Source organism: Pygocentrus nattereri, chromosome 6, assembly GCF_015220715.1.
Source record: "Pygocentrus nattereri isolate fPygNat1 chromosome 6, fPygNat1.pri, whole genome shotgun sequence".
Lineage (NCBI taxonomy): Eukaryota > Metazoa > Chordata > Actinopteri > Characiformes > Serrasalmidae > Pygocentrus > Pygocentrus nattereri.
The window spans coordinates 35,487,215-35,500,531 of NC_051216.1; the positions used below are offsets into that span (position 1 = coordinate 35,487,215).

At 39.8% G+C, this 13,317-nt stretch overlaps 1 protein-coding gene across 3 annotated transcripts in view; it reads left to right on the forward strand.

Moving 5' to 3' along the window:
- dop1b (DOP1 leucine zipper like protein B) overlaps window positions 1-13,317 on the forward strand; it is a 67,089-nt gene that overhangs the window by 43,799 nt on the left and 9,973 nt on the right. For all 3 annotated transcript variants that reach the window (XM_017706562.2, XM_017706563.2, XM_037539220.1), the window contains 13 exons: window positions 203-355; window positions 463-563; window positions 2,121-2,311; window positions 2,679-3,625; window positions 4,709-5,436; window positions 6,733-6,832; window positions 7,964-8,131; window positions 8,259-8,384; window positions 9,131-9,265; window positions 11,456-11,514; window positions 11,624-11,728; window positions 12,728-12,794; window positions 12,966-13,119. In XM_017706562.2, the coding sequence (XP_017562051.1) occupies window positions 203-355; window positions 463-563; window positions 2,121-2,311; window positions 2,679-3,625; window positions 4,709-5,436; window positions 6,733-6,832; window positions 7,964-8,131; window positions 8,259-8,384; window positions 9,131-9,265; window positions 11,456-11,514; window positions 11,624-11,728; window positions 12,728-12,794; window positions 12,966-13,119 (3,034 nt within the window). The remainder of the gene's footprint in view (window positions 1-202; window positions 356-462; window positions 564-2,120; window positions 2,312-2,678; window positions 3,626-4,708; window positions 5,437-6,732; window positions 6,833-7,963; window positions 8,132-8,258; window positions 8,385-9,130; window positions 9,266-11,455; window positions 11,515-11,623; window positions 11,729-12,727; window positions 12,795-12,965; window positions 13,120-13,317) is intronic.

Consider the following 13,317-nt stretch of genomic DNA (forward strand, 5'->3'; position numbering starts at 1 on the left):
GTGCAATTTATTTACATTAATTTTTTTTCGTCAAGTAAGCATATGTAAATTGTGATTAATCAAAAATGTTTTTTTTTTCTCAAATGTACACAATATTAAAATATAAATATCTGTTTCTGTTTTTATTTCTCCCCTCTATTTGTTGGTCCAGTAATTAAATATTCATCCTTCTTTTGGCTTCCAATATTCTTATGTCTCTCAGCGTGTAGCTCAGGTGCTGTGGGCTCAGTTAGACACTGAGCGCAGGGAGCATCACATCTCCTGTGTGGAGCTCTTCTATCGACTGCACTGTCTGGCTCCATTTGCCTCCATTTGTGAGGACATCATCTGCATGGCTTTACTCAGCAGAGACAAGGTGCAGTACTGCTTACATCACACATCACACATACACACACCCTCACATGTAAAGAGAACACAGTTTCTTTTTGCTTTACTCTGAGAGTAAAGTACATTTTCCCACAGGTTGTGCGTCTGGAAGCTCTCCACAGATTCTCCGTTTTGTGGCACCTGACACGAGAAGTCCAGACAAATCGCAGCACTTCTCTGAACCGTTCCTTCGACAGGTCAGACATGTTTCTTCAAGCTAGTGCTCTGTACCAGAGATCAGTCAGTACATTATGCTGTATTAACTAGGTTTCAGCAATAGTCTGATGTATAGGGTGGTTCAAAAAGATTAATCCAATTTCGAAGTGCCATATTTTTACAACCGTGAGGCACCTTGGAATGAAACACAAATTAATTGAAAGAGGGGGTCATAGAGGCCTCCTCAGTCTGCGAGGATATGGTGACCATTGAGCAGAAAGCGTTTTTGTTCTCCGCTTCAATAAGTGTGCATCTGTCATAACTGTGATAATGTAGTGTGCTTTTTGTTGGCGGTGAACCTCTAACACATCAGAGCATTTGTCATTGGTTCCACAGCACTGGATCTCTGAAATCACACTGAAAGAGCTGTGAGTACAGTGACACTCGACATGCTCAATTGAGTATGGGATGAATTTGGTCATCACGTTGATGTGGTCCATACACCTGGAGGAGGTTCATATTGAGCACTTGTAAAATGACACAATCGTTGTGCTTACTTAAGCCATTTACAATTTACTGAATTTTTCTGTAATTATTTACAAGTGAAATAAATCATTTTGAAATTGGATGAATCTTTTTGAATCACACTGAATTTGCTCATGAGCAATAACCCAATGCTGATCTTTAAGCTGGCTATACACAATGAAGCTTCATGTAATTAGGTGGTGATTTGATTTGCCTGCACCATAGTCGCTTGACAGGTAAACAAGGCAGTTTCAAAAACAAAGCTGCACACAACACATTCAATTATTCAACTAGTCAAATTAGCAGCTTAAATTGTTTTATATACTGTATCATTTTCACGATAAAGTCAACCACAAGGTATGCTTTACATATTTGCAGCATCTTTTTATCTACAGCATCTTCAGATGTTTTTCTAGCTGTCATTGCCATTCTTTTTTCCCCATATCTACATATCTGTCTTTTATCTATCTATGTAGGGTTCTTGATTAGACTACTTGATGTCTCACTCATTCTGTCCTAGAAGCACAAGAAGTCAAAAATTAATCTATCTTCATAGATCACAATAAAAGCGGTGACATCACAACTACAACCAACTGGAAGTCTAATGCACCATGCAGTGCCATGAAAAGTAGAGGTTTTGATGTTATTGGCCCAAACAAATTGCCTATATCTCAATTTATGGACAATATTCACAATCAGATATTTTACTCAAAATCTAAATTAAAGTTGCATGTTAGTTAAAAATGCATTTTCACCATGTAATACAAGCCTCATAGGTAAAAATCCTTAATGGAATTCATGGAGAACAAGATTAACCACATTTAGTTTACTTACAAAGGATTGATAATCTAATGAAATGTCACAGAGCATCAATAAGCCATTGGGATACTGTAAAGCAAATTTCATTTTGTCTCTGCTGTTCATGTCAAAGGTGTGTCATGATTTAGATGAGTTGTTATATTATGAATTGCTGAATATTTTGAGTGCTTCCACTCAAGTAGTGGATAATGACAAGTAGTTTGCAGTAATAATTTTGATACTTGCTAAGTAACTTCCTGCTCTCTCTCTTTTAGGTCTCTGTTTGTGGTGTTAGACAGTCTAAATAGCCAGGATGGCAGTGTGAGTGCAGCAGGGCAGAGCTGGCTGGTGCGAGCTCTCTCTCTCAATGATGTAGTTCGCATTCTGGAACCCGTTCTACTCCTGCTGCTGGACCCAAAGACTCAGAGAACAGCCATTCAGAGTGTCAAGCACAACCTTTCAGTTGGTATGTTATCAAATACTCCAAGACTGTATATGTATTATGTAGTATACACTGTGGTGTGTCATCAGCCTCAGATGTCCATGATTGGGGAAAATATGATTAATGCTCAGTATGCCTGGGGTTTGTGGGGGGCAGTTTTGTGGGGTTATTCTTTCTCTCTTTTTGGAAGTTCAAAAACACACCCTACGTAAGGTCGTGATGCAGGCTACATTTGATACAGTTGCTGTATGACCATCACTGTCTATTGATATGGGAAACGTGCAGTTGATCAGAGTAACAACACTTCAGCTTTGTTGTAGAGATGATCACAGACATAAAAAGCACCACAACGGTGCTTTGCATTATTAACACTATGTCTGTGTTTTCACAGGCAATTTTAATGCATTAAGTTGCAGAGACAGGTCTGGCACAAAGAGCAGTGGAGATAGCATGGCAATGCCGGAGGTCAGCCTGCTGAATCACTTCATTGTCGTAGACCGAGAAGCCCTATGGCTCGACCTGGACCGTGACGCAGAACTTCGTGAAACACCGTCAAACTCCCCTGCCTTGTCCCGCAGTGAGAGTGAGGAGACTGAAGGAGAGGATGAGGAGCCAGATGTGGTAGAGGAAGAAGAAAGCGAGCACACAGAGTCAGCTGATGCCAGTGGTGCCCAGAACTCAACAGAAAACTCCAGTTCAGGCTCTGCTCCTTACCTACAGGTGGGCGTTGTCAACGGGAACATAGGGGAGGTGGGTGTAGCCAATGGCTTATTGCGGGTGGATTCGGACCGCACCCAGGCTTCTGATTCGTTATCCAGTGATGAGGATGATGGGCAGCTGGAAGCCCTGGCCAAGTCCCGCCTCTTGAAGCGGCAACGTGAGAGGCAAGAAGCGATTGATTCGTTGTTCCGCCATGTCCTGCTCTACCGACAGCCGTATGAGTTCAACAGAGTTCTGTACGCTTTCTCCGTGGTGGAGACGCTGGTCAGTAGTGGATCGACACCGTTTGTGGAGGCGCTGTCCAGCATGGCTCTGGACTGCAGCTCCACTGCCCACCTCAACCTCATCCAGAATCTTCTGCAGAGACATCGGCAGGCCCAGGAGGGGACCGGATTCTATGGCCCGCTCCAAACCTCCACTCCTCCAGAACCGAAGACCACCAGCCCAGACAAGCCACCCACCTCTCCTCTTTCTTCACCCTTCTCCACCCCCTTATCCTCTTCTACAATGTACCTCCTTGAACTACTCACATCCCTCTGCCTCCGCTTCTTGCGATCCCAATTCCCATCTTATGCAACCATAAATGCCCGTCACCTACAGGCAAACAGAGAAGTGCAGGTAAAGTAAGGGTGGGCAAAAGGCTGTCAAAATAACATTTAACATTTGAATATTCCTCAAATTTAAATAGAAAAACACACATACATAGAAAATGTCTATTCATTGCTCCTAGTATGTTCCAGGTCAATTAGATCTACAATTGGTAAAATATTTGACAAAGAACAAAAGGGAAAGTTATAATGAATTTCTTAGCCCAGTCAACAGGCCTTGTGGGTATTATTATTATTATTATTATTATTATTATTATTATTATTATTATTGATTATAGTTTTTGAGAATAATGGCAGTATAATGTATAGTACACTAAAGTGTTAATTAGGTGTGGTATATAGACCAATTATAGAGATGTGTCGTAAAACAGTGTATAGTACCTGAAGAAGCTGACACTTTTTGTATATTTGAAAAGCAGAACATTTAGGTGATGCAAGGCTAGCCCGATAAAATGTCTGTGTTTTATTTATTTTACTGCATTTTTAACCTTTTACAAGTAAATGTTTCTGTCTAATGCTTACCAGGACGATTTAGTCATTGTTCATTTTTATGTGTTTTTCAGGTTTAACCATTGTTTTAAATGTGTTAAATAATGTTCTAAAAAAAACAGAAATAATATTGATACAATAAATATTTATTTGATTAATGTGAACGTATGTTCAACCATTTCCAAAACTCTCCTAACGGCAGCCAAGTATTACCTGTATTTATCATCCAATGTCTGGTTTGGCTAATCAGTATTTCATTTTGTTAAATTTAATGTGCTGGTGATGAAATTTACTGATTTCATGTGATGGTTGGGGCATTGAGGAGAAATCAGGAACAAAAAAATTTTCCTAATTAAGGTGTTCTTGTAAAATTTTTACTGTATTTATCATTATTTGCATCCATTCTGATGACTTATAGTGTTATTTGCACAATCTTTATGTACATAAAAATTGTTAAATATTAGAATCCGCCTAGAATTCCCATTTCAGTACATCCATAGTACTCACACGTTTTCATAGCCTTTTCAAATGTGGCTGTTTCTGGTCATGAAAAGACTTTCAAATGTCATGATGCTGTATCTTTACTTTATTGCTCAACGTTAAGGTGAAGAGTGTGGAGGTGATGACAGCACTGGTGACCCAGTTGGTGACGGTGGCTCAGCAGGCTCAGGCTGGTGAAACAGGTGGTGTGGACAGTCTAGAGACCATCCGGAACCTTTTGTGGGGATGTAAGGTGCAGCAGTATGTCCTCCTCTCACTCTCTGCCTCGATGTACACCTGCCAGCGTGCTGAGGCGCCTGACCGAAACACAGCCCATGAGGAGGAGCATGGCGATGATGGTGGGGAAATATCAGAAGAGAGCTTGGTCCATTTTGGAAAAGATGGAAGCTGGGCAGAACACCCGCTCCAGATCGCCCTGCTGAAGCTCCTCAAGGTTCTTATTGTGCTGGAGCACTGTGTATCTCCTCCACTTTCCAAAACCCAAGGGGACAACAACCACATCCTCCAGTCCAGAGGGGATGCCCCATCCTCAGCCCTGGCGCGAGAGTGGCAGACAGCCATGATGTTCCAGCAGTCCATCAAGGCCGTTCGCTACGTGGCCAGCCAGCCCATCACAGCGCAGGGCATGTTTGTGTCGGCAGCAGCCCGAGCCTTGTGCCCACAATATGGCTTTGCTATGCATCCAGCCTGGGTGGCGCTACTCTGCGGGGTGCTGCCTTTCCTGGGCCGCTCGCTGGCCATCATTGTTGCCCCTATCATCGCTCAGATCTGCCGGAACCTGGATGAGCTGGTTAAGCAGCATGAGCATGATGGCATCAAGGGTACTCACAGGTACTGAAGTTAAAAAATATACACTCACCGCCCATTAATATTAGGTACACCTTGCTATAGTAAAAGGTTGTACCCCATTTTGCCTTCAGAACTGCCTTAATTCTTTGTGGCATACTTTCAATAAGGTTGAAAGCGTTCCTCAGAGATTTTGGTTGGTTATTTGAGTAACTGTTGCCTTTCTATCATCTCGAACCAGTCTGCCCATTCTCTTCTGACCTCTCATATCAACAAGGCATGTTCGTCCTCTCAACTGCCGCTCACTGGATATTTTCTCTTTTTCAGACTGTTCTCTGTAAACCCTAGAGATGGTTGTGTGTGAAAATCCCAGTAGATCAGCACTTTCTGAAATACTCAGACCAGCACATCTAGCACCAACAACCATGCTACATTCAAAGTCACTTAAATCACCGTTCTTCCCCATTCTGATGCTCGGTTTGCACTTCAGCAAGTTGTCTTGACCACCTCTACATGCCTAAATGCATTGAGTTGCAGCCATGTGATTGGCTGATTAGCTATTTGTGTTAACAAGCAACTGAACAGGTGTACCTAATATAGTGGCCGGTGAGTGTATGCAAGCAATAAAATTTTATTCGGGAACAAATGCAATCTCCACTAGTGTAATTTTTGACAATCTAATATGATTATCTCCTTATGTTAAAATTTATATCAGTTAGAGATTTCAGTTATTTCAATTGGACAGTGTTTTATTTACTCATAATTATCAATTATCAGTTTTCAGTTGCTGGAGTCAATAATATAAAACTAAACAAGACACGCAGCTCTTAATATAAAAAGAATACAAGCCATTCATAAATAATTCAATGCCCTCAAACCTGAGATGGAAACCGTCAAAATAGCATGGACATTTACAATGCTGAACTCTCAAACAAAGGTTGTTGTTGTCATCGTCCTCATATTCCTGAGTGCGGTTTTCTAATATAACATTTAAAGAAACATTATCAATATTAACAGCAAGATTTATGCCTGTCAGTAATGAAATCTGTGGGCCCTACTGAAAATGTGATTCTGGATGTATAAGAGAAACAGCAATATCTTGAATTTTAAACTTGTTCTTGTGGTTGTGTTTTTATCATCCATAACTGAGATGTGGCAGTCAATCCAATGCAGTGCTATTATCTGCTAAGGAACCTATTATAACATGTTTGACTCAGAAATTGAATTTCTTCAATTTGCTGGATCTGGTGTTTTTGTATGTTAAAACTGAAGCTGATCTTAAATGGGTAGGTAGATACAGTTTAAAGACTTGTTTTAACAGTGTCTCGATTGTGTGTGCAGCAATAACTTGAAAAGGGAGAATATTGCACCTGACTATCCGCTCACTATACTGGAGGGGCTGACCACTATAACACATTACTGCCTCCTGGAACATAAGAAGGTAAGCCATGCATATATTAATAGAGGCTGGTGTTTTCCGTTAACAGACTAAAGTCTAGTAGCACCAGAAGAAGTGCATTTTAAAACATTTAATGTTATTCACGTTACATAAATTACAAAGTGATCACTGCTGACTGGAGTATGTGAATGGAGTGGGGCAGCAGGCGTTTTCAGACTTTCAACTTTCAGACTCTGTTTCGGGTTTTCTGTTTCCTGCACCTCACTTGCTCCTCACTCACACACCAGAGAAAACCAGCTCTGTATACTCCATACAGTTCATGTTTATGATATGTATTTCAAGCATTGAACGTATAGACAAGACACTACATGCTACACACTTCATTGAATAATTTCTGAATTGTATCATTTATGGCTGTTTTGTTAGTTTGTTTGTTTGTTTGTTTGTTTGTTGTGAGAATTCCCAGCGCAGCTCAGCTGAAAAGTTCCGGAGCACATACACTGTCTGCTAGTGCCGTTGTGTGTAAGCTGTAGCAATCATGCAGCAGCATCATTCATGTCACACAGAGGTAGTCAGAGTAGGTGGGGGGAAAAAAACCCCACTGGTGCTTGGAATGGAGCGATATAGGAGTGAATTCAAAAAGGGAGAGAACACCAGCACCAGCTTTCTAAAAAGCCATTCTGCGCTCTGGGCATAATCACAACGCTCAACTCACCACTCCACTCTCACTCCACACCACTCACATACTCTGCTGCTGACTTCATCTGAGCATTGAATGGAAACTGCTTTAAAGCTTTATAAAAAGCCGGAACATATTAACATTAATTAATGTTTTGTGTCCAGTGTAAGGACTCTGTGCAGTAACAGAGGCTGCTTTTTGCTGAGCAGAGGTTGAGAGTTACTTTAATCATTGTGTTATGCAGTTGTTAAGCAGCTTAAAAAGAAGTCATTTTAAACACATTGGCTGAATCCAGTGCTGTAGTGCTTAATTTATTTGTTTCTTCTTCTTTTTTCTAAATCTTAAATGTGCTATTTTCAAAAAAACTTAGTACCTTATATTTGGCTGTAAATAATAACAGAATAATGAAGTAACAATACTTTTACATGAGCATGGGACTACACAGCTCACCTAAAGTCTGTTATATAAAGGGTGATTGGTCTCTCTTCCTGTAGTCTGCAGGTTGTGATGCTACAGACATGCGCAATGCATGCAGTGCCGTTCTGGAGGAGTTCCCACATATGATCAGCACCATGGCTATGCTATGGGGTGTAGTGAAGGGTGCCGACTCCAGCTGCAGCAGCAAATCCTCCCCCACCTCTGTCTATTTCAAAAGCACAAAGGCAAGTTCAGTTTTTAATATGTGCTAAACTGTTTGTCCTGCTAAATAGTTTTATAAAACCTACTGTACTTGAGTTTTGATCAAGATATTCTGGAACTAATACTCACACTGTGTTTTATGCTGTGCAGATCCTGAAGCAGAAGATTTTGACGTTTCTGACTCCGCTGACTCAGCAGTACGGGCCACAGGTCATGGCATCCGTGGCTGCTGTGTGGAACAGTAGGCGAAGCCGAAAGAAACGCTCTAAAAACAAGGTAAAAAACTCTATACTGATTGACGTGCCTGTAGACCTAGGAAGACGTGTTCTTCTGTAGTCAGTGTCATCCCTATATCAGCAACTCCAAAATTTGTGATTTTTAAAATTGTAATTGCCTTTATCGAACACTTTGGTGCACAGAAAGGTTCTAAACCTGATATGTTTTTGGCCTACATACATTTGTTCACTGAATGTCACTGGATCCACTGAATAATGTTATAAAGTAGCTAAAATATGAACACTGGAACATCCCTGCTAATAGCAAACTGCTAGTTGTGGAATGATTTTGCATTAAAGCAAGTTTACTATTAAACTTCAGAACAATGATATGCAAACACCAACTCCTCCACTTGAATACTGCCAAAGCAACTAAACTACCAGACTTGGTAAAGCTTAGTGGTTTGTTTAGGGTGTTTTTACCTCATAACGCTAGGATCCAGTAACATTCAGTGGGAAAATGCACATAGAGTAAAACAGGTTTGAAACCATTTAGTTCCCAGATAGCAGCAAATTTCAAAAATCCTATTCAATTTTGCCACAGAGAAAGTCAGCTTAGACCTGGAGTTTTTAATAGGGGCATGATGTTCACCACAAAATGATAATGTGACCTTTAGTAGTCTATTAAGCTCATACCTGTAAAGTTAATGAGTTTGGTGACCTTTTTAGAGTGAGGTTTGTTCCAAGCATTCTGTGTCAGAGATTGGAGTAAATGGGCTTTTTTTCTGTGTCTCTGAATATGGATAGATCCTGCCAGTTGCCAGTGATCCCCAGATGACCATTGTGGACTTGGTGAAGTCACTGAATACGCTCCACACTGACACTATTCTACATCTAATCAAAGAAGTGGTGAAGAAGCCCCACCAGATCAAAGGAGACCAGGTATACAAACATGCACATTTACTGGGGGTCGACTAATAATCTGAGCCAATATTCAACATTTTTCTGATTATCAGTCGGCATTTGAACTTGCTTGCTTGAAAAGTGCTTTTCATTGTTAATGCGCATATCTGATATACCCATGATTTTAAAAACTCATATACTGAAAAGGCAAGCTGTGCTCCTGATGTGTGCCCTTTTAACATACTTGTATTCTTACACTCATGACTCGTACTATGTATTAAAGATAAAAAAGTAAATATACTTACATATTTTTTTATTTACATTTTTGAGCCCTGCATTTTTCTACAAATGTCATTTACTACAAAATAGTCATTAAGTTAAATCTATTTAAAGATAACTTTTTTTGCACCCATTACTGTCAAAGCACTTTATTTTTAGAATGTTCTAATATTCATTATAATGAAATAATATAATGGAGGCTGTGAGTAGGAGTTTCTTTTAAATTTCACACTACAAACATCGTTTATTGGCCTCATATTTGGTTGTTGGTGTCCCTGATTTAATAATAATCTGTATTTGTATCTGTATCTGTAAGGGCCCTGGAAAAAAAAATACATATTGATCAACCCCTAATTTACACAGAAGGCTGGAAAATTAAAGCAAGTAATTTCGAAAGGTGTTCACAGCTTCTTTGTATTTGTTGTATTGGAGAAACGGAGCAGCATTCTTCCAAAAGATCCCTCATCTGGTGTTTTGATAATGGTGTTGGAAAACATTGTCAAGCATGTGGTCCAGAGTCTTCCACAGGTGTTCATAGATTGAGATCTGATGACTGTGAAGGGCATAGCCATGCATTCTCAGGGACAGGGTCCCAAGGAGGGAAAAAGGGCAGTGTGAATTTAACTTTAATTTGATTTAATACATATTAAAAGAACTCCAATTGATAGAGACTGTATAATCATGTTTCAGAAGAAGCCAAATGTAGTGTTAAGAGATTTCCTAATGGTAGCCAATAACACAAGCTTTCATGCTTGTGCAGAGTTTTAAATCCCAATTTTCCAGGACGCAAGTTGGTTAAGAGCCATAAGCTGCATTATTACAACTCTGTTTAAGTTTTCTGTGAGTCCATGTTTCACAAAAGAGTAAATTTGTGTATTTTGTGATAACAATCAAATAACGACTTGTTTTTCTAAGTTATTAGTGCCTCTAACTGCCAAAATAACCACACTGTGCCCTTTACTGATGGAATATCTAGCATGCATCCATGTCTGTGTTGCTGAAGTGTAATCTCCACAGGCTTCTGTACTTTACTAGAGGGGGCTACTAAAGATGGATGAAGGGGCAAAGCTAAGCTGAGCCTGGCTGAAACGAATCTTGAAAAATGTAATTCAATATCTTTGTACTGATTTGCAGTCTTCCCTCTAAGGGGAAAAGTGGGCCCAAGCAGTGCCAGAAAAATGCCCCCACAGCGTAACACTGAGTTTCTCATTGTAGAGGCCGATCATTCAGGCCTATACTGTTCTCTTGGTGTATGCCAAACATGCACTCAGCCACTTGTAGAGAATAAGGTGAAGGATGATTTTACATATCACTGTGTTCCACAAGACCAGTATCTATGGTTTTTACACTGCTAAACTCTCAAATGTGAATTCATGTTTATAATGATGCACTGCAACCCTACTATATTATCCCTCTCTATGTATTTGTGGATGAACTATTTTTGCTGACCCAGCCTGATCACGTCCTGCATTGGGACTCACCTGAGGAACGTTTACTCTGCTGTTCTTTCTTTTGCATTGCGCTAATGCACATGCATCACTGTCACTGAATGGACAATTTCAAACTGCTTTCTTTGATGTTCTTCCTTTCTAAATGCAGATGTCTCTATAGCCATTGTTCCTATAAACATTTGTCAGTTGAGCAATTTTTGTGACTAAAGCTCTTGTCATCTATGCCCTAATAAGTTTTTTTTTTTAAATTTATTTATTTAATGTCACTTATGTCTTCTTGCCTTCTATATCCAAAATCAAAGTCATCAGGGCCTGCTTAGCACTTCCATACGAGCATAGTACTATGTTAATAATTTATTTGTGTCATGCAGTATACTTGTCTTGAGGCAACTCTGTTCCACCACTCATTTATTGAGGTTTTTGCTTTATGCATATCTGTATATATGCACACCCAGTTAATACACAGTACATACTAATGTTCGTTTTTCTCTCCTTCTAGCAAAAGCCAACTTTAGTGGATGTTCCTATGCTGCAGTTCTGTTATGCCTACATTCAGAGGTAATCCCCACAGATACTTAACCTAATCATCATGATTCATGTTCCAGTTAGGAGTGTTCTCTTCAGTATTATACATGTTCTGTTGATGTCCTCTGTGCTTTGTTCATAGTCTTCCTGCTCAGGCCCTTCAGGAAAACATCATGCCTCTCCTCTGTCTGCTCAGAGAGTCTGTGCAGCTCAACCTTGCAGCACCTGGGCACTTCTTGCTCCTGGGGTGAGTCTCCATAATGACCAATTACCTTCCTGTCAAAAGCCAGCTGTTTGTGTAGCCGTGTCCCTGTTTTCTGTCCAGTACTGTCCAAAAGCCAGAGACCCCTTTTTTATTTTTTATTTTTTAATTTCCATTTAAAATGGTAATAAAGCAGGTTTGTTCAGTTTTGTTCTTATTTGCATAAGGAAGAGGAAAGTCGAAACAAAAATTTAGTAAAAGATATCAAAAATGGGATTCAACCATGCAAGCCCTGATAAAACCTCCACTGTTGCTTCAGATTTGAGTCCACAGGCTTTTCTGGCCTTTCTTCATATGTGAGAACAACTTAAATCTATGAGAAATCTATGAGAAAGGACATGAAGCTGTCAATATGTCTTTGCTGAATAAAGTAAATACACATAAAGAGAAACAAAGCAGCTGGTCCCTGGGACTGGCCACCCCAGAGTCCAGACATCAGCATCATTTATTGCTTTTGGAATGACTTGGCCTGCGATGGACTGGCGACCCATCCAGGGTGTATCCTGCCTTCCGCCCGAAGACTGCTGGGATAGGCTCCAGCACCCCCCCGCGACCCTGACGGAGAAGCGGCTTAGAAAATGGATGGATGGATGGATGGATGGAATGACTTGGAGAAGCAGAAATCCAACTTCTAAAACTGAACTTTAAGATATGTGAAAAAAATATCACTGCAGATTTCTTTTAAAAACTGACATCAAGTCTCTGATAAATTATAACGTATTTCATACTATATAAAATGATGTGTAATTTACAGACAAATATTCTTTTGCTGCTTATTTTTGATGCTGAAAAATGTAGAAATTATGCTTTATGGTGAGGAAGTTAAATAAACGAGGGGGATGTGGTCCAATTAGAAATTTTGCATCATTGTCCATGAATGTAGCTTGATCAATGTTTGCAATGCACTAATTTTTACACTACAGCTACAGAGTTTTCAGTCTATGCAGTTGTTGAATTCTGGCTGTGTCTTTCTTTTTCACACAGAATCCTGAATGATTTTGTTAATAGACTCCCTAACATGGATAACAAAAGAGACTGTAGAGACCTGCAGGTAAATGCTGCTGCAACAAGATACTGAGAGTGACTATTATTAAAAACCCTATTTCTGCTAACAGTTTGAATTATTTTACATTATTGTAAATGCATTGTTGACATTCTAGAAACTTTTGGGGGCTGTTATTCTTCAACATTTTTATTTTCATTGGCAATTTGCCCCAAACAGGAAGTGACTCAACGTATCCTGGAGGCAGTGGGGGGTGTGGCTGGCTCATCTCTGGAGCAGACCAGCTGGCTGAGCCGTAACCTGGAAGTGAAGGCTCAGCCTCAGGTCTGCCTGCAGGAGGATGAAGAGGAGCCTGAAGGCAATGACTTCTATGGTATGAATGCACACATACTATCCATGACATGTTTTGTCCTAAACACCTCAATATGAAAATTTATAAAAAGCAACTTTCTGCTGCTATGCTAATAATATCCACTCCAAATTTAACATAAACATAAAAAACGACATTATTATTATTATTATTATTATTATTATTATTATTATTATTATTATTATTATTATTATGTTGTAA